Source organism: Oryx dammah, unplaced genomic scaffold, assembly GCF_014754425.2.
Source record: "Oryx dammah isolate SB20612 unplaced genomic scaffold, SCBI_Odam_1.1 HiC_scaffold_6, whole genome shotgun sequence".
NCBI lineage: Eukaryota > Metazoa > Chordata > Mammalia > Artiodactyla > Bovidae > Oryx > Oryx dammah.
The window spans coordinates 2,701,823-2,726,914 of record NW_024070190.1 but is presented as its reverse complement, the minus strand read 5'-3'; the positions used below and the strand labels follow the sequence as shown (position 1 = coordinate 2,726,914).

General features: G+C 41.1%; 1 protein-coding gene and 1 long non-coding RNA gene across 3 annotated transcripts in view; one reads left to right on the top strand and one right to left on the bottom strand.

Moving 5' to 3' along the window:
- Positions 1–512: 512 nt before the first annotated feature.
- On the bottom strand, positions 513–23,164 carry LOC120865398. The gene is made up of 3 exons (XR_005721386.1): positions 23,149–23,164; positions 21,439–21,443; positions 513–601 (listed from the first exon to the last, which is right to left on the bottom strand). It is a non-coding gene; the product is annotated as an uncharacterized LOC120865398 (long non-coding RNA).
- Positions 19,364–25,092, top strand: part of LOC120865394 (zinc finger protein 33B-like) — a 51,783-nt gene continuing 46,054 nt past the window's right edge. For both annotated transcript variants that reach the window (XM_040242668.1, XM_040242667.1), the window contains exons 1-2: positions 19,364–19,858; positions 20,928–21,064. In XM_040242668.1, the coding sequence (XP_040098602.1) occupies positions 21,050–21,064 (15 nt within the window). In that variant the 5' untranslated portion in view covers positions 19,364–19,858; positions 20,928–21,049. The remainder of the gene's footprint in view (positions 19,859–20,927; positions 21,065–25,092) is intronic.

Genomic DNA, 25,092 nt, shown 5'->3' with positions numbered 1-25,092 from the left:
TTCTCTGTGCTATACAGTAGGTCCTGGTTGATTATTTTGTATATAGTAGCGTCTGTGTATTAATCTCAGCCTCCTAATTTGTCCCTCCTTCCACCTGTCACATTTGGTAATCTTAAGTTAGGTTTTAAAATTTGTGAGTCAGTTTCTATTTTGTAAATTAGTTCATCTGTATCACATTTTTAGATTCTACATATTAGCAATATCATATGATATTTGTCTTTCCCTGTCGACTGACTTCACTTCTGTGATCATCTCCTGGTCCATCCAGGCTGCTGCAAATGGCATTATTTCATTCTCTTTATGGCTGAGTAGTATTCCATTGTGTGTATGTTCCACATCTTTATCCATTTGGCAGTGGACATTTAGGTTGCTTCCACATCTTAGGCGTTATAACTAGTGCATCATCTTGGCAGTGTACAGTTTTCTCCCAGTATATGTCCAGGAGGGGCTTGCTGGATCGCAAGGCAGTCTTAGTTTTTGAAGAGCCTTCATGCTGTTCTCCATACTGGCTGCACCAGTTTACATCGCCACCAACAGTGTTCAAGTGTTTCTTTTTCTCCACATCCTCGCCAATGTTTATTTGTGTTCTTCTTGATGATGGCTGTTTTGGTAGATGTGAGGGGGTAACTTCTGTTGGTGTGATTTGCATTTCATTGATGATTACAGATGTAGAGCATTTTCTCCCGTGCCTGTTTGCCATCTGTATGTCTTCTTTGGAAAAAATGTCTATTGAGACCTTTGGCCCTTTTTTAAATGAAGTTGGTTTTTTGTTTGCTATTCAGTTGTATGAATTTTTATATATTTTAGGTATTAACCTCTTACAAAATATATGAATTGCAAATATTTTCTCCCATTTCATTTCATTTCTCTGTTTTATTTTGTTGACCTCTGCTATAATTCCACTTGTTACTTTTTGCTTTCATTTCTTTTGTTTTTAGAATCAGATCCAAAAATCATTTCTGAGACGGCTGGTAAAGAGCTTTCTACTTTTTTTTTTTTTTTCCTAGTTCTGTGGTTTCAGGTCTTCTACTCAAGGCTTAATGCATTTTGAGTTCAGTTCTCTGTATATTGTAAGATAAGATAGTGGTCCAGTTTGATTGTTTTGCATTTAAGTGTCCAGTTTTCCCAACATCATTTATTGCAGAGACTGTCCTTACCTACCTTTTATATTTTGGGCTTATTTGTTGGTGGAGAAGGGAATGGCAAACCACTTCAGTATTCTTACCTTGAGAACCCCATGAACAGTATGAGAGGCAAAAAGATATGATACTGAAAGATGAAGTCCCAAGGTCAGTAGCTGCTCAATATGCTCCTGGAGAAGAGTGGAGAAATAACTCCAGAAAGAGTGAAGATATGGAGCCAAAACGAAAACAATGCCCAGTTGTGGATGTGACTGGTGATGGGAGTAAAGACTGATGTTATAAAGAACAATATTGCATAGGAATCTGGACTGTTAGGTCCATGAATCTGGGTAAATTGGAAGTGGTCAAACAGGAGATGGCAAGAGTGGACATCGACATTTTAGAATCAGTGAACTAAAATGGACTGGAATGGGTGAATTTAATTCAGATGACCATCATATCTACTACTGTGGGCAAGAATCCCTTAGAAGAAATGGAGTAGCCCTCATAGTCAACAAAAGAGTCTGAAATGCTGTACTTGGGTGCAGTCTCAAAAATGACAGAGTGATTTAAGGACAGGACCATAAAGACCACAACAGATGAGATGGGCAAGTCTGTGTGGCAGATGACAGGCTGCAAGCACCAGTTTGTCCCTGGGCCTCTGTGTGTCCAGCCTGAGATGCTGAGCCTGCTGGGCTGTGAGCCCCTGAAGGCACAGCCCCTGAAGGCAGCTGTGTCATCACAGCCTGCACTGTGGTTATGGGTGTGGACAGTGGGGCCAGACTGTGTGGGTCTGTCATCCCAGCTCCAGCCCCTGCCACCTTTAAGCCTTGTGTCACAGTGTCATGACCTCCTTGGCCAAAGCTGAAACCCCTCTCATCAGGTTTGCTTTGGAAATTAGAAACTCTGAGATCTTAGGAAGCTGTTGCCTATCTCTCCTTACAGGGGCAGTTTTCTTCTGGCCTACCAGAGTGAGCACTGGAATACACACACACGCACACTCACACTGACATTTAATTAGGACTGTGGGATGAGATCAGAAGAGGAACAGACATGGGAGGTAATTAGAGGACAAGAAAAGAGACTGGAGGCACTGCCTGCATGGGACACAACTCCGCATATTCCAGGTCTTGTCCCACCAGTGTCTGAGGACATCCCTAGAAGTCCATGCAGGCATCATCCCCGGTGTGCAGGTGGGGACATGGACAGGCTTTGAGAGACACAAGGACTCATCCAGGATGGAGAACAGGTAGGAATCGGGAGGTGAGTCTGGACCCAGGTCTGTCTCCTCAGAGCCGCACACAGACCCTTCCCGGGAGCTGTGTGGAGGGCTGTGTGGAGCAACTGTGTGAGACCTGTGGCTACATGGATGAGGGATGAGGGGTCAACAGTCCAGAGGGCTATGTGCATAGGTGTCAACTGTCAATTCAAGTAAGGGGACCCCAGGAAGTGAAGTCACTTCCTTGACAACAGACCCCAACAGAACTTGGAACCCTATAACCAGACACCCACATTCTAGCAACAGCTCCACAGCCTCTGGGGCTCACTTGGCTGAAGACACTTGGTAGAGAAAGATGTTCTCCTGCTGTGTCTCGACTGACCAGGGCTTCTGCTTCAGGAAACCCTGGAGGGAGAGGTTTTTCAGATATTTCAGGTGGTTCAGTGCTCAACCCAGATGCCTCTGGTCCTTTACCAGGAGGTCACCTAAGGTAACCCCAGGCAACCTAGAGCTGGCCACACCAGGCCAGGCCGCCACTGGGAGCCCTCCCTGGGCAGTGCCAGCTGCCCTCATCTCCATGTGGGGGGACGTGGGACTTGAAGGGAGGTTCTCCCTCTGGGCAGGAACAGGTTGTGTCACGGTCACACCTGAGGACAGGCTGGCAGTGGGGAAATAGACTTCCTGAGGTGCTTTGATTCAAGAGGGAGGGACTCTGTTTTCTGAAGGACTGCCTGAAGAAGTGGGGTTGGTGGATGGGCAGGGCTGGCAGAATTCTGTATCCCACATAGCTTCTGGTTCCTACTGAAGGCAGAGATCTGGCAGCTTCTACTGGACAAGAGGAAAGGAGTCCAAGAGAGCTGTGGACAAGGCTGGGGTGCTGTGAGAAGCATCTGGGAGGCCAGAGCTCAGAGTCAGCCCCCGTGAGAGTCCACACCTGTCCCCTCTCCATCATAGCCCTGCCTCCAGCCAGGCTGGGACCAGAACACACGGTGTGGTGTGCTCAGTGTCTGGTGCAACCTCGGCGGGGGTGCTCAGCTGGTGCTCAGGGGACCCAGTGACACTCGGGACAGCTGAGCCCTCGCTGGGGAAGGATGAGCGGCAGTGGTGGAAGGAGAGCCAGGCAGGTCCCTAGAGGACGAGGCAGCCTGTAGGTGTAGGAGGTAAATCTGACGAGTTAGGAGGCCTGCAGGAAGACTGGGCCGGAGACAAAGCCTGTGTATTCCCTCCAGGGTCAGATATTCACGGAGCCCCTACATGTTCCCTACAGTACAGTGACCAGAGTAGATGCCCTGCCTGCCCTCGCAGTGGTGACACCAGGGGGAGGGACAGTGCGCCGTGCCAGGCTGCCCTCAGGAAGCGGACAGATGGTCACACCATGGATCAAGGGCTGTCACTGGAGCAGGCTCATTGGCGGCCCCTCCCCTGTGTCCAGGCCTCCTCTGCCTGGTCTGCCAGGTGAGATGGACCGTGGAGGAGGACTGACCTCTGGATGGGCAGGGGCAGAAGGCACAGAGGCCCAGGTCCCCGCAGGATGGCCCTGGAGTGCAGTGTGGCGGGAAGGCCAGGTCTCTGACTCTGCTGCCCATGTGACTCCCCTCAGGGCCATGGCCTCCATCCTGGGCACCTGGCTGCACCTTTACCCTGAGGATTTCCAGCAGTCCCCAGAATTTCCCTGCCTGAAGATGCTCCTGGCTTACGTAGAGCTCAACATGCCCGGCTCGGACCTGGAGCAACGAGCCCACCATCTCCTGGCACAGCTGGAGACCCTGGAGCCCACGGAGGCACAGGGGCATGGTGAGGAGGACTCGGGGTGGGTGAGGAGGACGGGGACGAATAAGGAAGGGAGGGGGCTGGGCCACGCAGAGCAGAGCCTCCTGAGGCTGGGACTAGGCCAGGAGCATTGAGGAGGCTCACATCACAATTGCCCTGGACTGCAGCCGGGGAGGACTTCCCGTGGTGGAATGGCGTCTTGGACTGAGACTTCGGTTTTTGGCATTGAGTCGTTTCCTGTCCTTGGGAGACACATGGAAAAGCAGTCTTATTGATGATATTTTCTCTTCTTGTGGCTACAGTACCAGCTCTAGAACAAGCTCTGGAAACATCTCCAGACTTAGAGCTAACTACACCTCTCTTGCCACAGCTCCAGAGCCAGAGCATACTCATGCCTTAGCTCTCATTAAGCTCATAATGGAGAAAAAGCGTCTGCACAGTTTTCAATTCTGGGTCCAGAGAAGGTTCTTCAGCACCTCTCCCTCCATCTGCAGAGCCAGAATCATCACAGAAATCTGTCCTAGTACTTCCTCTACAACTTCAGCCAGCATCCTCAGCACCGTCAGTTCCAGAGCTAAGCCAGCCTCAGCCAGGGTGCTGTTCCATTGTGCTTTGTCACCAGCTGTCACCAGAGTGTCATCTTCCCCCAGTCCTAGAGACCACAGCAGACCCAGGTCTAGTTATTTTCCAGCTAGAGTGAGATAGTACAAAGGTAGCAAGTATCCAAAAGGGTCAAACAGAGAAGACAGATTATCACTGAGAGAGCAACAGCAGACAGCAGCCATCAACTCTTGGCTGACAAAATGAAGGTAACTGAATAGACATCCTTCCAGGTTGAGGTGCAGACCTCGTAAAAGATTGCTGATGTATCTCTGGTCCCAGAAGAGGGGGCTCATGAGAGTGGGATCTGTATTGGCCACTGAGCAAGTGGTGGCTGACTGACACTGGTGTCTTTCATGAGGTGTGATGATGCTGGTTTGCAAGCGTTAGAAAAACTCAGCTGATTTTAGCTGCTGCTCGGAGGAGGCACTGTGCCTGCCTAGGTGAAGTGGTATTGCTGCAGCGACACTGACAGCATGTGAAGCAAATGGGAAGACCCCAGGAAATAAATGGGAAGGAGCATGTCCCTTTCCCCGCTACTTCCTTGTCGTCTCCCTTAAGCATATACTATTGACAAAGCAGGGAGGATGGACAGAAATGTGGTTATGATGGGAAATAGTGACTCAGCAATGGAAAAAGTGGACTGACTCAGCGTGGTCATGTGATTAAAGTTAACATAAGAAATAGGGAAACAGATTGAGTGCCAGGTGATGCAGTGGTAGAATCTACCTGCCAGTACAGGAGACACGAGGGACACAGGTTCAGTCCCTGGATCAGGAAGATCCCCTGAAGCAGGAAAAGGCAGCCCACTCCAGTATTCTTGCCTGGAAAGTGTTCCATGGACAGAGGAGCCTGGCAGGCTCAGGTCCTTGGGGTCACAAAGAGTCAGACATGACTGAGTGACTGAGCATACATATCTGATAGGTTGCAATGAGAAGAACATGGCCAAAATGCATAACTAAGTCTAAGCAGGAGAAACATCGGACAAACCCAAATTGAGGAGTATTGTTCAAAGATTATACTGGCTTCTAATCTTCTAATTTTAAAAATTTTTATTTACTTCTTGGCATGTGCAGGATCTTCATTGCTGTGCAGGCTTTTCTCTAGTTTCAGAGAGCAGGGGTTACTGTCTCGTTGCAGTGTGCGAGCTTCCTGTTGTGACTGCCTCTCCTGTTGCAGAGCACAGGCTCTGCGGTGTGCAGGCGTCAGTAGTTACGGCACATGGGCTCAATAGTCGTGGCGCCTGGGCCCTACAGCACAGGCTCAGTAGTTGCGGCGCACCAGCTTAGTTGCCCCACAGCATGTAGTATCCTCTCGGACCAGAGACTAAACCCACTTCTCCTGCACTGGCAAGCGGATTCTTTACCACTGAGCCACCAGGGAGGTCCTTCAGATGTTGCAAGTGAAGAAAAGAAACTGAGAAAGTGTTCCACCTTGAAAGAGACTAAAGAGATAGGAAACCACAGTGTGTGATCCTGAATTGAGTCATTCTGCTCTACAGAAAATTATTTAGAAAATAGGTGAAACTCAGTTGGGGTCAAAAGGTGGTAAGCAGCAGTGCTAGTTTCCTGGTTTTAATGGTTGAAATATAACCGTGTAGAGTATTCTTGTTACTAAAGTATTTGGGAATGACAGAGCAGCATGTTGGCAACCTACTTTCAACGGTTCAGAGGAAAAAAATGTTTATTTGTACTATTCTTGCAAATTTTCTAAGTTTAGACTTATTTCCAAAGAATAAAACAGTTTGTACTTAATAAATAAATCATACAGTTTTACTGCTTTAATTTAGCTGATAATGTTAAGCTATAAATTAAAACACAGACTTAGTTGAAAATTAAACTGGTTCTGAGAACCTTACCCAGAGAAAGCCCATGTATTCAGAGCTCAGAGGACTGCTGGTAACTATGTACTCAGGCCTTTCGTTTCTTCCCTACACATGGGTCTCTGAGTCACATTCATTGAAACAGTAAAGGAAGCTGGGATTGGCAACCATAAATGGTGCCCATGTTTACTTGTGAGCTGACAATCCTGGTCTTTGGAATTCTGTTCCTGGGCTGGAACTGCCATGGTATTGAGAGGAAGAGGAGCTGTGGCAGTCTTACAGGGAGGAGGAAGTGACTGAGTTCAGTGTGTCCATGGGAAGAGGAGAATTCAGGAGCCTCCTACATTGCCATCTTGAACAGAACTTAGTATGGACATTTTAACAGTATTAGTTTTTCTGATCTGTGTTTTCTCCAATTTCTTTTAACATCTTCTTTTTTCCATTATACATGTCTTTCACTTCCTTGCTTAATTCTTATGTTTACTATTGCATTGATGATACTGTAAATGGGGTAGTTTTATTTTTTTCAGATGTTTCATTAATAGTATATAGAAATACAGCTGATTTCTGTATATTGATTTTTATGTCTTGCATCTTTGCTGAATTTGTTTCAGTCTCACTGTTGTTTGGTTGATTCTTTGAAATTTCTTACATATAAGATCATCTTATCTGCAAATAATGACAGTTTCTTTGTTTCCATTTTAGATGCCTTTTATTTATTTCATTCTTTTGGTCTTGCCCAATTGCTCTAGTTAGGATTTCCATTACTATGTTGAATAAGAGTGCTGAGCAGGCACCCTTGGCCTGTTCCTGATCATAGAAGAAAAACTTTCAGTTTTTCACCAATGAGTATGATAATGGCTTCCTGGTGGCTCAAATGGTAAAAAAAAATCCATCTGCAATATGGGAGACCTGGGTTTGATCCCTGGGTTGGGAAGATCCCCTGGAGGAGGGCATGGCAACCCACTCCTGTATTCTTGCCTGAAGAGTCCCCATGGACAGAGGAGCCTGGCAGGCTACAGTCCACAGGGTCGCAAAGAGTCGGACACAACTGAGTGGCTAAGCATAGCACCTGGGCTTGTTGTATTTGTCCTCTATATTGTGAGGCACATTCCTTCAGTATCCAATTTGTTTAGGTTTTGTTGCTGTGTTTAGATAAAAGACAAAATTTTTATTCATGTACATACAGGGGTGTTCACAGAAAAATGTGATTCAAAGAAGCAGAATTTGAGGCATATATACCATATTAATAGGGGGAAAGAAGAAAAGACCACTTATGAGAAAAAAATGAATTTAGGAAAGAGAAATATGGGCCTTTAGAAGATTAGATGTGAGATATGATAGTTTTCTGATGTCTGTTTAGACAGTTTCTTATGCTGGTGCCAACTTTTTTTTTTTTTTTTTTTTTTGGCTGTGCTGGATCTTTGCACACAGGCTTTAGTAGTCGCGGCACACTGGCTTAGTTGCTCTGAAGTGTGTGGAATCTTCCCAGCCTAGGGATTGAACCCATTTCCCCTGCATTGGCAGGTGGATTCTTAACCACTGGACCACCGGGGAAGTCCAGTGTGCCAACATCTTGTCTTCTGTCAGAGGAGCCAATCTTCCCTGGTAATTTCTCCCAAAAGGAAGCATTTATGATGGATGAATTTAAGCAGATAATGGGATCTTAGAAAAAAAATAAAAACAAAAACTTTTCACAGTGATATATTCTTTATCCCTTCACTTATAAAAAACTCTGCTCTCTGGAAGGGAAGTTCTAGGCAGACTTGGGTACACCCCTTGACATTGCAGAGTTTGTGGGTTAGAATGGGCCTCAGGGATGTCTTTCTCCAGGTTTTAGTCAAATCTGATAGTTCAACACACCCTTCTTGGCTAGTTGTGGTGGTGTATCCTCTGATAAAATTTCCAAAGCACAGAGTTGACATTTCTGATCTTTTCACACCCTCTGTTTCTCTTCTCCAATACCATACAAACCTTCAGGATTATGGTAGTTCCTGATATCTTATTCAGATTTTTTTTAAATCATGAAAAAATATTATATTTTATGAAATTTTTTTTTCTGCATCTATTGAGATAATCTTGTGATATTTATCTTTCATTCTATTAATATTGTATCTCACTTTGATTGATTCATGTTTGTTGAACCATTCTTGCATTTCAGGGGTGAGTACCACTTGGTCATGGTATATAATCTTTTTGTGTTGTGATTTGGTTTGCTACTGTTCTGTTGGGAGTTTTTTGCATCTATATTCATCAAGGATTTTATTCTATCCTTTTCTTTTTTGTGGTGTCCATATCTAGCTTTGGTATCAGGGTATCATGGTATTTGATAACACTAGCCTCATAGGATGAGTTTGGAAGTGTTTTGTCCCCTTCAAATTTGGGAAAGAGTTTGAGAAAAATTGGCTTTAACTCTTCTTTAAATGTTTGGTAGAATTCACCTATGAAACCATCTGGTCCTGGGGTTATCTGTGTTGAGAAGGTTTTGATTCTGATTCATTTTACTTACTTGTTATTGATCTTTTCAGATTTTCTGTTTCTTCATGATTCAGTCTTCGTAGGTTTTAGGTATCTAGGACTTTATACATTTCTTCTAGGTTTTCCAATAAATTCACATATAATTGTTCATAGCAGTCTCATGATTCTATGTATTCCTGTAGTGCCAGTTATTTCATTTTTTACTTCACTTATATGAGTCCTCTCTCTTTTCCTTAGTGAGTCTAACTAAAGATTAGTCAATTTTCTCATTTTTCTTTTTGTAAAAACCTAGACTTCTGAAATCTAAGATTTGTTGATTTTCTTCTATTTTTTGTGGTCTCATTTGTGTCAGCTCTAATTTTTGTTATTTCCTTTCTTCTGCTAACTTTGGGCTTAGTTTCTTCCTCTTCCTTTTAGTTCTTCAATATGTAAAGTTAGGTGGTTTGCTTGAGTGCTTTTTAAATTCTCAATATATGCATTTATTGCTGTAAAATTCCCTCTCAAAACTAGTTTTATGGTGTCTCAGAGGTTTTGTTTGTTGTGTTTCCATTTCATTTGTTTCAATATATTTTTAAATTTCCTTCCTGTTGAATGGAATGTTCTGTAACTATGTTAAGTCCATTTGGTCTAATGTATGGTTCAAGTCCAACTTTTATTTTCTGTCTAGATGATCTATCCTTGTTGGAAATAGGCTATTTTCAGCAATAGCCTATATTAGAAGTCCCCTACTATTATTGCATTGTTATATATTTTTCCCTGTAGATCTATTCAGTTCAGTTCAGTTCAGTCGCTCAGTCATGTCTGACTCTTTGCAACCCCATGAATCGCAGCACGCCAGGCCTCCCTGTCCATCACCAACTCCCGGAGTTCACCCAGACTCATGTGCATCGAGTCGGTGATGCCATCCAGCCATCTCATCCTCTGTCGTCCCCTTCTCCTCCTGCCCCCAATCCCTCCCAGCATCAGGGTCTTTTCCAATGAGTCAACTCTTCGCATGAGGTGGCCAAAGTATTGGAGTTTCAGCCTCAGCATCAATCCTTCCAATGAATACCCAGGCCTGATCTCCAGGATGGACTGGTTGGATCTCCTTGCAGTCCAAGGAACTCTCAAGAGTCTTCTCCAACACCACAGTTCAAAAGCATCAATTCTTTGGCACTCAGCTTTCTTAGATCTATTAGTATTTGCTTAATATGTTTAGGTGTTCTGATATTGGGTGAATATATATTTACAATTGTATCTTCATCATGAATTGACCCCTTTATCATTATATAGTGACATTGTTTGTCTTGTTACCATTTTTGGCGTACAGTCTATTGTCTTTGATAAAGTATAGCTATCCCTGCTTTCTTCTGATGTCAGCCTGCATATGATTTGCCTTTCCATTCCTTCACTTAGAGACTGTAGGTCCTTAAAGCTGATAGGAGTCTTTTGTAGACTGCATATAACTTGAGCCTTGTTTTTCTTATCAATGTAGCCACTCAACCTTTTGATTGGTGAAATCAGTTCATGTACTAGTCATCTTAATTGCTTTCTGCTTATTTTGTATCTCCACATATTCTTTTCCCCTCTATTCTTGCCTTCCTTTGTAAATTTGTGATTTTTTTGTGGTGGTATCCTGTGTCTCATTTCTTCTTTTCTTTTGTGAATTTGTTCTAGGTTTTTTACATTGTGGTTAATGTGAGGTTCACATGAGACATCTCACAGCTAATAAAGTCCACTTAAAGCTGGTAGCAACTTAACTTTGATAGCCTACAAAAGTTTCATACTTTTACTCCGTCTTTTATATTTTTGATATCACTTTTTACCTCTGTATATTATATATTCATTAGCACATAATAACTATAATTATTTCAATACTCTTTTCCTTTAGCCATTATAGTTTAGGTAAATGGTTTAACATACCATTTTATTATAGAATTAGAGTTTTTGAAGTCTGATTGTATATTTATTTTCACCAATGTGTTGTATACTTTATGTTTTCATGTTTCTCAATAGTATCTTTTCATTTCAGCTTGAAGAACTTCTTTCAGCATTTCTTCAAGGTGTGTTGAATGGTAATGAAACCCCTCAGCTTTTGTTTGTCTGGGAAAGTATTTTTCCTTCATATGCAAATGATAACTTTGCAGGCATATTTTTTCTTTCAGTCTTGGGAATATGATATGTCATTCTCTCCTGGTCTGTAGAATTTCCACTGAGAAATTTTGTTGTTGTTCACTTGCTCGGTTGTGTCTAACTCTTTGCGACCCCATGGACCACAGCATGCCAAACTTCCCTGTCCTTCACGATCTCCCAGACAAACAAAAAATTTTCCCTCATTATATTTTGTAGTTTCTGTAAAGATTTTCATATTTTCACGCTATAATTTGTTGTACTGAAACTGTTAGGTGGTATTTCAGAGAGCTCTAAACAGCCTGGTCCTTTATGATTCAGCACAGAAAAGAATTCAGCAAGAGGAAAAGTGAGAGGTAAGTGATTTATTAGAATAAGTCACTTGTGAGGCTTAGAAGCAGGTGGGCAAGGGGGTGTTGCACCCCAAGAACTTACGAAGATACAGTTTTATAATCAAAGAAAAAGTGGAGATGGGGAAATGACCACTTTCTTCCTCATTCTTGCTTAGATGTCATGTTTCCATCATCAGCTCTTCTTCCAGATTAAGCAGGGCAGTATTTTTGTCCTTACATTGTCAAGCCAGGATCGTCATCAGTTCAATTCAGTCACTCAGTCATGTCCAACTCTTTCTGACCCAGTGGACCGCAGCACGCAAGGCTTCCCTGTCCATCACCAACACACAGAGCTTGCTCAAACTCATGTCCATTGAGTTGGTGATGCCATCCAACCATCTCATCCTCTGTCATCCCCTTCTCCTCCTACCTTCAATCTTTCCCAGCATCAGGGTCTTTTCCAATGAGTCAGTTCTTCACATCAGATGGCCAAAGTATTGGAGCTTAAGCTTCAGCATCAGTCCTTCCAGTGAATATTCAGAACTGATTTCCTTTAGGATGGACTAGTTTGCTCTTCTTGCAGTCCAAAGGACTCTCAAGTGTCTTCTCCAACACCACAGTTCAAAAGCATCAGTTTTTTGCTGCTCAACTTTCTTTATGGTTCAACTCTCATATCCATACATGCCTGCTGGAAAAACCATAGCTTTGGCTAGACAGATCTTTGTTGGCAAAGTAATGTCTCTGCTTTTAAATATGCTGTCTATGTTTGTCATAGCTTTTCTTCCAAGGAGCAAGCATCTTTTAATTTCATGGCTGCAGTCAATGTCCACAGTGATTTTGGAGCCCAAGAAAATAAAGTCTGTCACTGTTTCCATTGTTTTCCCATTTATTTGCCATGAAGTGATGGGACTGGATGCCATGATCTTAGGTTTTGAATGTTGAATTTTAAGCCAGCTTTTACAGTCTCCTCTCTCACCTTCATCAATAGGTTTTTCAGTTCCTCTTCACTTTCTGCCATAAGGGTGGTGTCATCTGCATATCTGAGGTTATTGATATTTCTCCCAGCAATCTTGATTCCAGCCTTTATCCAGTCTGGCACTTCGCATGATGTACTATGATGTACTCTGCATATAAGTTCAATAAGTAAGGTGAGAATAGACAACCCTGACCAGTTTGGAACCAGTCCATTGTTCCATGTCCAGTTCTAACTGTTGCTTCTTGACCTGCATACAGATTTCTCAGGAGGCCAGTAAGGTGGTCTGTCTGGTATTCCCATCTCTTTAAGAATTTTCCAGTTTGTTGTCACACAATTAAAGGCTTTAGCATAGTCAATGAAGCAGAAGTAGATGTTTTTCTGGAATTCTCTTGCTTTTTCTATGATCCAGTGGACATTGGCAATTTGATCTCTGGTTCCTTTGCCTTTTCTAAATCCATCTTGAACATCTGGAAGTTCTCAGTTCATGTACTTTTGAAGCCTGGCTTGGAGAATTTTGAGCATTACTTTGCTAGCATGTGAGATGAGAGCAATTGAGCAGTAGTTTGAACATTCTTTGGCGTTGCCTTTCTTTAGGATTGGAATGAAACTGACCTTTTCTAGTCCTGTGGCCGTTGCTGAGTTTTCCAAATTTGTTGGAATATTGAGTGCAGGACTTTAACAGCATCATCTTGTAGAATTTGAAATAGCTCAACTGGAATTGCATCACCTCCACTAGTTTTGTTCATAGTGATGCTTCTTAAGGCCCTCTTGACTTCACATTCCAGGATGTCGGGCTCTCGGTGAGTGATCACACCATGGTGGTTATCTGGGTCACTAAGATCTTTTTGTATAGTTCTGTGTATTCTTGCCACCTCTTCTTAATATCTTCTGCTTCTATTAGGTTCATACCGTTTCTGTCCTTCATTGTGCCCATCTTTGCATGAAATGTTCCCTTTGTATCTCTCATTATCTTGATGAGATCTCTAGTCTTTCATATTCTATTGATTTCCTCTACTTTTTTGCATTGTTCACTTAGGAAGGCTTTCTTATATTTCCTTGCTACTCTTTGGAACTCTGCATTCAGATGGGTATATATTTCCTTTTCTCCTTTGCCTTTAGCTTCTCTTTCTTCCTCAGCTATTTGTAAGGCCTCCTCCGACAACCATTTTGCCTTTTTGCATTTCTTCTTTTCAGGATGGTTTTGATCACCACCTCCTGTACAATGTTATGAACTTCTGTCCATAGTTCTTCAAGGTCATGGCACTATGGAAAAATTATTTCAGGTCTCAGTACAATAAGGAACTTTACTTTGAAATGTCAGTTCAGTTCAGTACAGTTGAGTCGTGTCTGACTCTTTGTGATCCCATGAGTTGCAGCACGCCAGGCCTCCCTGCCATCACCAACTCCAGAGTTCACTCAAACGCACATCCATTGAGTCAGTGATGTCATCCAGCTATCTCATCCTCTATTATCCCCTTCTCCTCCTGTCCCCAATCCTTCCCAGCATCAGAGTCTTTTCCACTGAGTCAACACTTTGCATGAGGTGGCCAAAGTACTGGAGATTCAGCTTTAGCATCATTCCTTCGAAAGAAATCCCAGGGCTGATCTCCTTTAGAATGGACTGGTTGGATCTCCTTGCAGTCCAAGGGACTCTGAGGAGTCTTCTCCAACACCACAATTCAAAAGCATCAATTCTTCAGCGCTCAGCTTTCTTCACAGTCCAACTCTCACATCCATACATGACCACTGGAGAAACCATAGCCTTGACTAGATGGACCTTTGTTGGTGAAGTAATGTCTCTGCTTTTGAATATGCTATCTAGGTTGGTCATAACTTTTCTTCTAAGGAGTAAGCATCTTTTAGTTTCATGGCTGCAGTCACCGTCTGCAGTGATTTTTGAGCCCCCCAAAATAAAGTCTGACACTGTTTCCACTGTTTCTCCATCTATTTGCAATGAAGTGATGGGACCAGATGCCATGATCTTAGTTTTCTGAATGTTGAGCTTTAAGCCAACTTTTTCACTTCCCTCTTTCACTTTCATCAAGAGGCTCTTTAGTTCCTCTTCACTTTCTGCCATAAGGGTGGTGTCATATGCATATCTGAAGTTACTGATATTTCTCTGACAATCTTGATTCCAGGTGTGCTTCCTCCAGCCCAGTGTTTCTCATGATGTACTCTGCATAGAAATTAAATAAGCAAGGTGAAAATATACAGCCTTGACGTACTCCTTTTCCTATTTGGAACCAGTCTGTTGTTCCACGTCCAGTTCTAACTGTTGCTTCCTGACCTGCATTTAGGTTCTCAAGAGGCAGGTTAGGTGGTCTGGTATTCCCATCTCTTTCAGAATTTTCCACAGTTTATTGTGATCTACACAGTCAAAGGCTTTGGCATAGTCAATAAAGCAGAAATAGATGTTTTTCTGGAACTCTCTTGCTTTTTTGATGGTCCAGCAGATGTTGGCAATTTGATCTCTGGTTCCTCTGCCTTTTCTAAAACCAGCTTGAACATCTGGAAGTTCACAGTTCACGTATTGCTGAAGCCTGGCTTGGAGAATTTTGAGTATTACTTTACTAGCATGTGAGATGAGTGTAATTGTGCGGTAGTTTGAGCATTCTTTGGCATTGCCTTTCTTTGGGATTGGAATGAAAACTGACCTTTTCCAGTCCTGTGGCCTCTGCTGAGTTTTCCAAATTTGCTGAAATATTGAGTGCAGCACTTTCACAGCATCATCTTTCAGGATTTGAAATAGCTCAACTGGAATTCCATCACCTCCACTAGCTTTGTTCGTAGTGATGCTTCCTAAGGCCCACTTGACTTAACATTCCAGGATGTTTGGCTCTAGGTGAGTGATCATACCATCGTTATCATCTTGGTCATGAAGATCTCTTTTGTATAGTTCTTCTGTGTATTCTTGCCACCTCTTCTTAATATCATCTGCTCTGTTAGGTCCATATCATTTCTGTCCTTTATTGAGCCCATCTTTGCATGAAATGTTCCCTTGGTATCTCTCATTTTCTTGAAGGGATCTCTAGTCTTTCCCATTCTGTTCTTTTCCTCTATTTCTTTGCATTGATCGCTGAAGAAGGCTTTCTTATCTCTTCTTGCTATTCTTTGGAACTCTGCATTCAAATGAGTCTATCTTTCCTTTTCTCCTTTGCTTTTCGCTTCTCTTCTTTTCACATCTAGCTGTAAGGCCTCCCCAGACAGCCATTTTGCTTTTTTGCATTTCTTTTCCATGGGGATGGTCTTGATCCCTGTCTCCTGTACAATGTCAGGAACCTCAGTCCATAGTTCATCAGGCACTCTATCTATCAGATCTAGGCCCTTCAATCTATTTCTCACTTCCACTGTATAATCATAAGGGATTTGATTTAGGTCATACCTGAATGGTCTAATGGTTTTCCCTACTTTCTTCAGTTTACCTTCCCATAAATTATTGTTTTGTGTGTGTGCAGAAAAAATGTCCTGGGGGTCATTAACTTAGCACACTGGGCAGGATGTGGGTCTCACACCACCATTGTGTTACTGTTTGAGGGCACGTCTCATGCTGTGCTGCATGGTTTATTAGCAGGCTCAGAAGCCTGCTTGGTTTTGTGGTTAAGCAAAGCTGTTTTCTAAGTGATCATTAACTTACAGAGGTCTCTTGTATTTTTTTTTTCTACTTACAATCTCCTATTGGTATTAACTATTTAATCACCTATTTTGTTTCTTTATTCTGTCCCTATCAGTACCTTTAAAATTAATTTTCTGAAATTTTTTATATTGAACTTGTATCAAATTTCTAAAACTTTTATTTTGGATACTTTCATTTGAATATTCTGTGTACATGATTATTTTGCTATTTTACTCTAAGAACTTCGGAAAAAAATGCCAAATAAAGTTGCAGATAGCATGCATCCTTATCTTTGTCTGACCTTTCAGTTGAACACTTTCCATATTTCACCATTAAGTATAATATTTGTTATATGTGTTTGTAAAAATACTTTTTAGAAAAAACAAACATATAAGCATGAAGAATACATAGTGGCTGCCAGAAGTTTAGAGTGGTGAGAGGTTTTTATTTCAAAAGGGTAGTAGGAAGTAATTTGAGGGGCAGCAGTTCTGTATTTTGAGTGCAGTGTTGGTTACACAAATCTATGCACTTGTCAAAACTCATAAAAGTGGACAAAATGAAGTGAACTTTTGTGTGTGTGTGTGTGTGTGTGCATAGAGAGAGTAAAAATTTAAATCTCAGTAAATGATATCTTGCATGTTTTTACTTAAACATTTGCATTTCTTTCGATTCTCCTAATCAACTTCTTCAAACGTGATTTGAATTTTTTCTTTTTATTACATTACTGCTCAGTTCTATAGCCCATTTTAAGTTTTTTCCTTTTATTGCTTTAAAGATCTTATTAATTCCTCTTTTTTTTTCAAATAGTAAAAATATAATTTCCTGGTTATTTGCTTTTAACATATTTTAAAAACTAGAGCTGAGTTGTTTGCTATATTTTTATTATAAAATGTTTCATATTAAATGTGTGGGTTTCTTGATGTCACAACTTCTCATCTCTATTTATTTTCCTTTACTAACTTAGTGGTTTACTTTATAAGCATTTCCAACCTTGAATCCATATGCACCTGTATCACATGTGATCTTTGTTGGTAATGACTTGCTGTTTAGAATATTCCTTTCCTTCCCTCATTGTTTTGAAATGCTACATTTATTATACTACATTTAAAAAATACTCTTAATCATGGTTATTGTATTACCATGAAGCAGATGCCAAACTATTTTAAATAACTGAGCAATATTATACATATTGAGATTTCTTTTGGACAATTTTCTCCGTTTTGAAATGATTTCTGGCTGTTTGTTGTTCAGTTGCTAGGTCATGTCCGACTCTTTGTGACCCATGGACTAGAGCATGACAGATTCCTCTGTTCTTCACTGTATTCCAGAATTTGCTCAGATTCATGTCCATTGAGTCGGTGATGCTGTGTAACCACGTCATCCTCTGCCACTCCCTTCTCCTTTTGCTTCAGTCTTCCCAATATCAGGGTTTTTTTCCAGTGAGTTGGCTCTTTGCATCATGTGGCCAATGTATTGGAGCTTGAGCATCAATCCTTCCAGTGAATATTTAGGGTTGATCTCCTTTAGGATTAACTGGTTTGATCTTCTTGCTGTCCAAGGGACTCAAGAATCTTCTCCAGCACCAGAGGTCAAAAGCATCAATTCTTTGGTGCTCAGCCTTCTTTATGGTCCACCTCTCACATCTGTGTATGATTACTGGAAAAACCATAGCTTTGACTATATGGACCATGGTCGGCAAAGTGATGTCTCTGCTTTTTAATATGGTGTCTAGGTTTGTCATCGCTGTCCTTCCAAGGAGCAAATATCTTTTAATTTCATGGCTGCAGTCACCATCTGCAGTGATTTTGGAGCCCAAGAAAATAAAATCTGGCACTGCTTTCACTTTTCCCCTCCTATTTACCATGAAGTGTTGGGACCAACCACCATAATCTTAGTTTTTTTAAAATATTGAGTTTTAAGCCAGCTTTTTCACTCTATTCTTTCACCTTTATCATGAGGCTCTTTAGTTCCACTTCACTTTCTGGCATTAGAGTGGTATCATCTACATATCTGAGGTTGTTGATATTTCTCCTGGCAATCTTGATTCCAGCTTGTGATTCATCCTGCTTGGCATTTCACATGATGTACTCTGCATAGAAGTTAAATAAGCAGGGTGACAATATATAGCCTTGACGTACTCCTTTCCCAATTTTGAACCAGTCTGTTGTTCCATGTCAAGTTCTCACTGTTGCTTCTTGACTGGCATACAGGTTTCTCAGGAGACAGGTAAGGTGGTCTGGTATTCCCATCACTTGAAGAATTTTCCACAGTTTGTTGTGACCCACATAGTCAAAGACTTTAGCATAGTCAGTGAAACAGAAGTAGATGTTTTTTTGGAATTCCCTTGCTTTCTCTTTGATTCAACAAATGTTGGCAATTTGATCTCTGGTTCTTCTGCCTTTTCTAAACCCGTTATACGTCTGGAAGTTCTTGGTTCACGTACTGCCGAAGTCTTGCCTGAAGGATTTTAAGCATAACCTTACTAGCATGTGAAATGAGCACAGTTATACAGTAATTTCAACATTCTTTGGAACTGCCCTTCTTTGGAATTGGAATGAAAACTGACCTTTTCCAGTCCAGTGGTCACTGCTGAGTTTTCCAAATTTGCTGACATATTGAATGCAGCACTTTAAGAACATCTGGCTGTTTAATTTAGATTTAATCTTATTCCAGATGAAGTTGAGAATGCTTTTGTAATGTACACAGTACTTTAAAAATCAAAGAGAAAAGGAGTACATGTAAAAATTAGTTGAGACTCTTATTGGAATTTTGTCAAAAATTGAATCTATGAAAGGATTTATCTCCCTTTTTCTGAAGTAATTTCAATGTCACAAATGAAAGAATATATATATGCATGCTATGTCTCTTCAGTCGCCTCTGACTCTTTGTGACCCTGTGGATTGTAGCCCGCCAAGTTCTTCTACCCATGGGATTCTCCAGGCGAGAACACTGGAGTGGGTTGCCAGGCCCTTCTCCAAGATGTTTATATATAGAGGAAGACTATTTTCTTTTGGATTGTGTCTACTTAATTTATCTATTATTTTCATTTATTGCTTTCATGATTTTAATGAACTTGCGTTCTTGTGTGCCACCCCCCTCCGATGATATAACTCTTTTATTGTATTAATGGGATCTATTTCCTAGTATTTATTTATTTATTTCATTTGACTGCTGGTCGCCGCATCTTCGATCTTCCTTTTGGCAGCTGGATCTTTAGTTGTGGCATGGGAACTCAGTAGTGGCGTGTGGGATCCAGCTCCCTGACCAGGGATTGAACCAGGCTCCCTGTTGGAAGTGTGTAATCTTAACCACTGAACCACCAACTAAGTCCCCATTTCCCAGTATTTAAAAAAAAAAAAAAAAGTGAAATTGACGAACAGTTTTCCTTTACTTGACCTTATGTAAATCTGCATTCTGGCTGCACAGAGAACTCGTCTGTAATTCATAACTTTGGAGAAAGTCCCTGACCGGCTCTAGCTGCTTAAATTACCTCAGGTCCAAATCTTCCACTGCCAGGTGGGCTGGACTCTCAGCCAATCCCAACCCGCTGGTCGGGGAGACTAAAGAGAAACAAAGTTCTAGTGGTCAGCGTAGACTGTCTGGCCCTCCTTGCGGGCCATCTGCGCATGCCTAGTTCCACCTTTTCCCTCTATGCATTTCCGCCTTTGCTTCTGTTTTGCTCCAGCCGTGCGTGGGAAGCGGTTCCGGGGCTGATAAGTCTATGCACTCTTCTGGGCTCAGTGCCCCTCGGAGACGGAGCGGCGAGTGAGCTCGGGACGTTAGGGGTTCCGTGCAGTTTAGAGAGTAGGAGGGAAAAGGTCAGTATCCGTGGTAGGGAGGAGCTCCGTAGACCCCCTGGGACGGAGAGAAGGGGGCGTCTTCATTGGGAAGAGTGGGCCGAAGTCCCTGACAGACTAACTAGTCCCAGCCCTGAGCTGGCGCTGCTGTGCGAGAGGCCCTGTTTCTAAGGGCTCAGGAGGAGGGACTTAATATACAAGCAAGATGCAGGCAGCGATCTGACGGGGCGGGGGCGGGGCTGCTGAGAGAATGCTTGCTGGGGAGGGGCGAGTGGTGCGGGGCGTGTGGTCTTGGAAGAAGAGCCACCAGTCGGGGCTCCTCAGTTAGTTTAGCTTTGTACGCAGACTCCGTTCCTTTGGTTCTCCATTTATCCTGTTTGGATTCCAAACTGCCCTCCAGTCCTGTCCATTACTTCATGTTTGTGCATGTTGTTTCTCTTCTGTTTGCCTTCGCATTCAGGAAAGATATTCAAGAATTATCTGGGCTTTTTTTGTCTCTTTGGATAGAATTTCTTTCTCTTTGTCTCTGAAGATTAGTGCCTTGTTCAGATCAGTTAGTGGCAAAGACTAAAAGATATGACTCACAAGGCAGTATTATTTATACTTTTCCACACAACTAAAAGCAAGTGTTTTATAGAAGAGTCTTCTGTGAAATGGCAACAATGATAAAACATGGGTCTTTGCTTAAAGCACTGCTTTTTATAGCTTTCAATGGAGTCACTAAGCAAAGGTTTAGTAACGTTAGTAGGGAAGTTAAACAGCCTAGTCCTGAGTTTCTTCTTTTTCTTTCTTTAGTCCTAAGTATTTTTTTAACAACAGTTTTGGTGTAATTAATATTCCTTCATTGTGTGATTTGTATTTGTTTTAATCAATTTTATAATTTAAAAAATTTTATGAACACCAAGGGAGACTTAAACTGTTATAAAATATCCCTAGGCAGTAAATACTTAACTCTGAAAAAATGTATACCCAAGAGCTACATGGTAATATTAGAGTTGTATTAGGTAGGTGGTCATCAACAGTATATATCCCTGTCTTTGAAGGTCAAAGGGACATTGACATTTTTTTCCTTATCTGGTGGTGTGTTTAGCTTTAATAGGAAAGGAGAATTCAGGAGCTGCCACGCGGGCCAGATCTTTCATGACTCCAGTCCTCTTCTTCTAACCCAGTGTATCTTCAGAGTTGTCTACATTTTTCCAAGAACAGCCAAAAATGAATAAATCCCAGGTGAGTTTGTTCGTTCATTCCTTTGTTTAACAGTGGACTTTGTGAGATTTGTAAGAGTCCATACATTAAGATGGGAAATCAGTAATAGATAAAAATTGAACTTCATAGAAAATACAAAGATAGCAAATCAAGAGCAGAACCAAGTTGGCTTATATATACTGATCATGTATATAACACAGTTTCTAAGTTAACCTGCAAATAGGTTTATGATGTTTCTGATAACCATGGCAGAAAGGGAGACACTGTATTTTGGATACAAAAAGATTCCTTTCAAGAGGCAACAAAGTCTTACTAGAAGATACCCTTTTTGCTCTTACCCTAGGGACACACAGTAAGTAATTTCCAGGGACAGCCCTGAAGTGAGTGCCTCAAACCATTCCTTACTGAGAGTAAAAAGGTTGAAGAGATGGTTCAAATAATGAATTTTATGATAGTCTTACTTATTTTTAGAGTATGTTTAGAGGAATAAATGGCCTGCATACCTGTTACAAAGCTGTTTTATCTTTGCCGAGCTGTGTGTAGAAGTCCTGAAGCAGATGGTTCAAAGTTAAATTCTCTGGTAAGTGTTTCTGAGTTCTTCAGTCAGATTTCATCCCATAGCATTCTGTCTTGGTTCTTCTCCACTTTAGAATCTATTCAGGTAAAAGTCACCAGTGACTTAATTGTAGTTGTCTTCCTTGAACAACTGCTGCATTACTGACTGCTCTCTCCTGGAAGGTCTCCTTTGTTCACTTCTGAAACCACTCTTCTGATGGCTTTTTCTTGGGGTGCTCCTCATTGTGCCCCAGAGTTTAGTTCTGAGTTTAGTTCCAGCTTCTACTAGACTTCTCATTTTACCCCCACCTTGGAAAAATATGTAGATAGTTGAACAATACTATATGTTGTTTGGGGTGCTTTTTAAAAATATATAAACTATTTTAATGTGTCTGTGATACAGTTTTCTCCTGGTTCACTAATAATTTAAAATCTATTGATATGTAGTTTTATTCCTTTTAATGCCATATTTGTCCATTCTCAGTATTCTATTGGTAGACATTTAGGTAATTTCTATTTTATAGTAATATAAACAGTGCTACTGTGAATATTCTTGTCACTTTGCACAAATTACAGGTGTGTCTCAGACTCTAGAGCAGTGCTTCTCAAAGTGAGGTTCTTTGGCTGGAGGCAGCAGCATCACCCAGAAACTTGTGTGAAACTGCAGATGCTCATGCCCTATCTCAAACCTGCTGGCAGAGAAATGGAGGCCTAGGCTCAGCAGTCTGTTTTAACAGGGTATTCACGTGATGCAGATACTTTCTAAGTTTAAGAATCACTGCTCTAGAGTTCTGTGATTAATAGGTTTGAGTTATAGGATATGAAAATCAAGACTATTTTCCCTCCCATCTCTCCAGATATAAAAACTACTTCCTCCATAATAGGTGAAAAACTTAACTTTAATTTTCCGACTGATTGTGGTTGTGCAGCTTTCATAAGTGTATGGCTTTTCAGGTTTTGCACTGAGTTTTTATGCATTCCCAGTGTATTTTAAATGGTAATCTTTTTTTTATAACTGTTACTAATTATCTTTTCTCAGTATGCTTTTTGTCTTTTCATTTAATAGTGTATTTTCTGAAACTTTTATATTGTGATACAATCCTTTTGTGCTTTCTGTTTTTTCTTCTTGTTTTCCTTACCCCAGGGGCCTAATGAAAATTTTTATTTTGTCTAAAAATGCCAAGCATGTTTTTTTTTTTAAATAGCACCTTAAGCCATCTTGAATTTAAAAAAAAAAAATATATATATATATATAATGTGATTAAAGGACCTAATTTTATGTTATCCATCTGTAAAAAATAGAATAAAAGGATAATATTTCCTGACCAAGCACTAGCAAAACAGATCCGAGTGGAAGTACCGGCCACATGTCTCCATTATGAATGCTGCTGGCTTAGACTGGGTCCAGTTTGTCATGTTCACAAAGTATCCATTGCGAGGCATGTGGGTTTTATTTACATTCCCACCAACAGTGCAAGAGGGTTCCCTTTTCTCCACCCCCTTTTCCAGCATTTATTGTTTGTAGGCTTTTTGATGATGGCCATTCTGACTGACTGGTGTGAGGTGTTACTTCATTGTAGTTTTGATTTGCATTTCTCTATTAATTAGTGATGTTGAGCATCTTTTCATGTGCCTCTTGGCCATCTGTCTTCTTTAGAGAAATGTCTGTTTAGATCTTCTGCCCAATTTTTGATTTGGTTTGATTTTTTGATATTGGAGAATGCTTAAGGTCTACTCTCAGCAAGTTTCAGCTATATAATACTGTACAATTAATAGTCAACATACTGTATATTAAGATCCTCCTAAATTATTCTTTTTTATCTTTTTTATTGGAGTATAATTGCATTACAGTTCATTTACCATGAAGTGAACCAGTTTTCTATATACATAATATCCCCCCCTCTTAAACCTCCTTCCCACCCCACCCCCATCCCACCCCTCTAGGTCATCACAGAGCACCGAGCTGAGCTTCCTGTGCTTTACAGCAGATTCCCACTAGCTCTCTGTTACACACATGGTAGTGTATGTATATGTCAATCCTAATCTCCCAGTTCACCCCACCTTTCCCTTCCTCCCATGTCCATATGTCCGTTTCCTACATCTGCTTCTCTATTTTTGCACTGGAAAAGGCTCATCTGTACCATTTTTGTAGATTCCATACATATGCATTAATATGTATGTCTATTTTTCTCTTTCTGACTTACGTCACTCTGTATGACAGACTCTAGGTCTGTCCACATTTCTACAAATGACCTGATTTCATTCCTTTTTATGGCCGAGCAAAATTATTCTTACAATGACTAAACATTTATACCTTTTGATTTACATCATTCTATTTCCCCTTTCTCTTAGCCCTTGGCAACCCCCATTTCATTCTCTTTCTGTGAAATTGGCTTTTATTGGTGGTGGTGGTGGTGTTTTTAGATTCCACATGTAAGTGATATCAATAGTATACCTTTCGTTGTCTAACTAATTTCACTTAGCATAATGCTCTCAAGGTCCATTATTTTCCCCAATGTCAGGATTTCCTTCTTTTTATAGCCAAATAGTATTCCATTGTATATATCTACTACATTTTCGTTATTCATTTTTCTTGAATATTCATTCATCCCTGAATGTTTCCATCCCTTGGCTGTTGCAGGTAATGCTACAATGAACATGAGGGTGCAGATACCTCTTTAGGATAGTGGTTTTGTTTCTTTGGGGTTTATACCCAAGAGCGGAATTGTTGGATCATAAAATAGTTCTATTTTAAATTTTTTCAGGAGCCTCCGTAATGTTTCCATAATTGCTACACCAGTTTACATTCCCACCAACAGTGCACAAGGCTTCCCTTTTCTCTGAATCCTTGACAACATTTGTTATCTCCTGTCTTTTTGATAATAGCCATTTTAACAGCTGTGAGATAATATCTCATTGTGATTTTGTTTACATTTGATTAGTGATTTTGAGCACCTTTGGCCATTTGTATGTCTTTGGAAAAATGTTTATTGACATCCTTTGACCATTTTTAAATTGGATTATTTGCTTTCTTGCTTTTGAGTTATGTGTTCTTTATGTATTTTGTATATTATCAGAAACATGTCTTGGGAATATTTTCCTGTAGGTTGCCTTTCCAGATTTTTTGATTGATTCCTTGGCTGTGCAGAAGCTCTGACGCCTTTGTTTTGGCCACACCATGTGGCATTGTGGGATCCTAGTTCCCACAGGGGACTGAACCTGTGTCTCTCACAGTGGTCACTTAGAGGCTTAACCACTGGGCCACCAGGGAAGTCCCCAAAGCTCTTATATTTTATGTAGCCCTGTTTGTTTATTTTAGCTTTTTTTGCCTGTGCTTTTGGTATCTTATCCAAGAATGATTGCCGGGAATAATGTCAAGGAGCTCCTTCCCTGTGTTTTCTTCTAGGGTCTTATGTTTAAGTCTTTGATCTGTTTCAAGTTAATTTTTCTGAGTGATGTAAGATCAGGGTCCAGTTTTATTCTTTTGCAGGTAG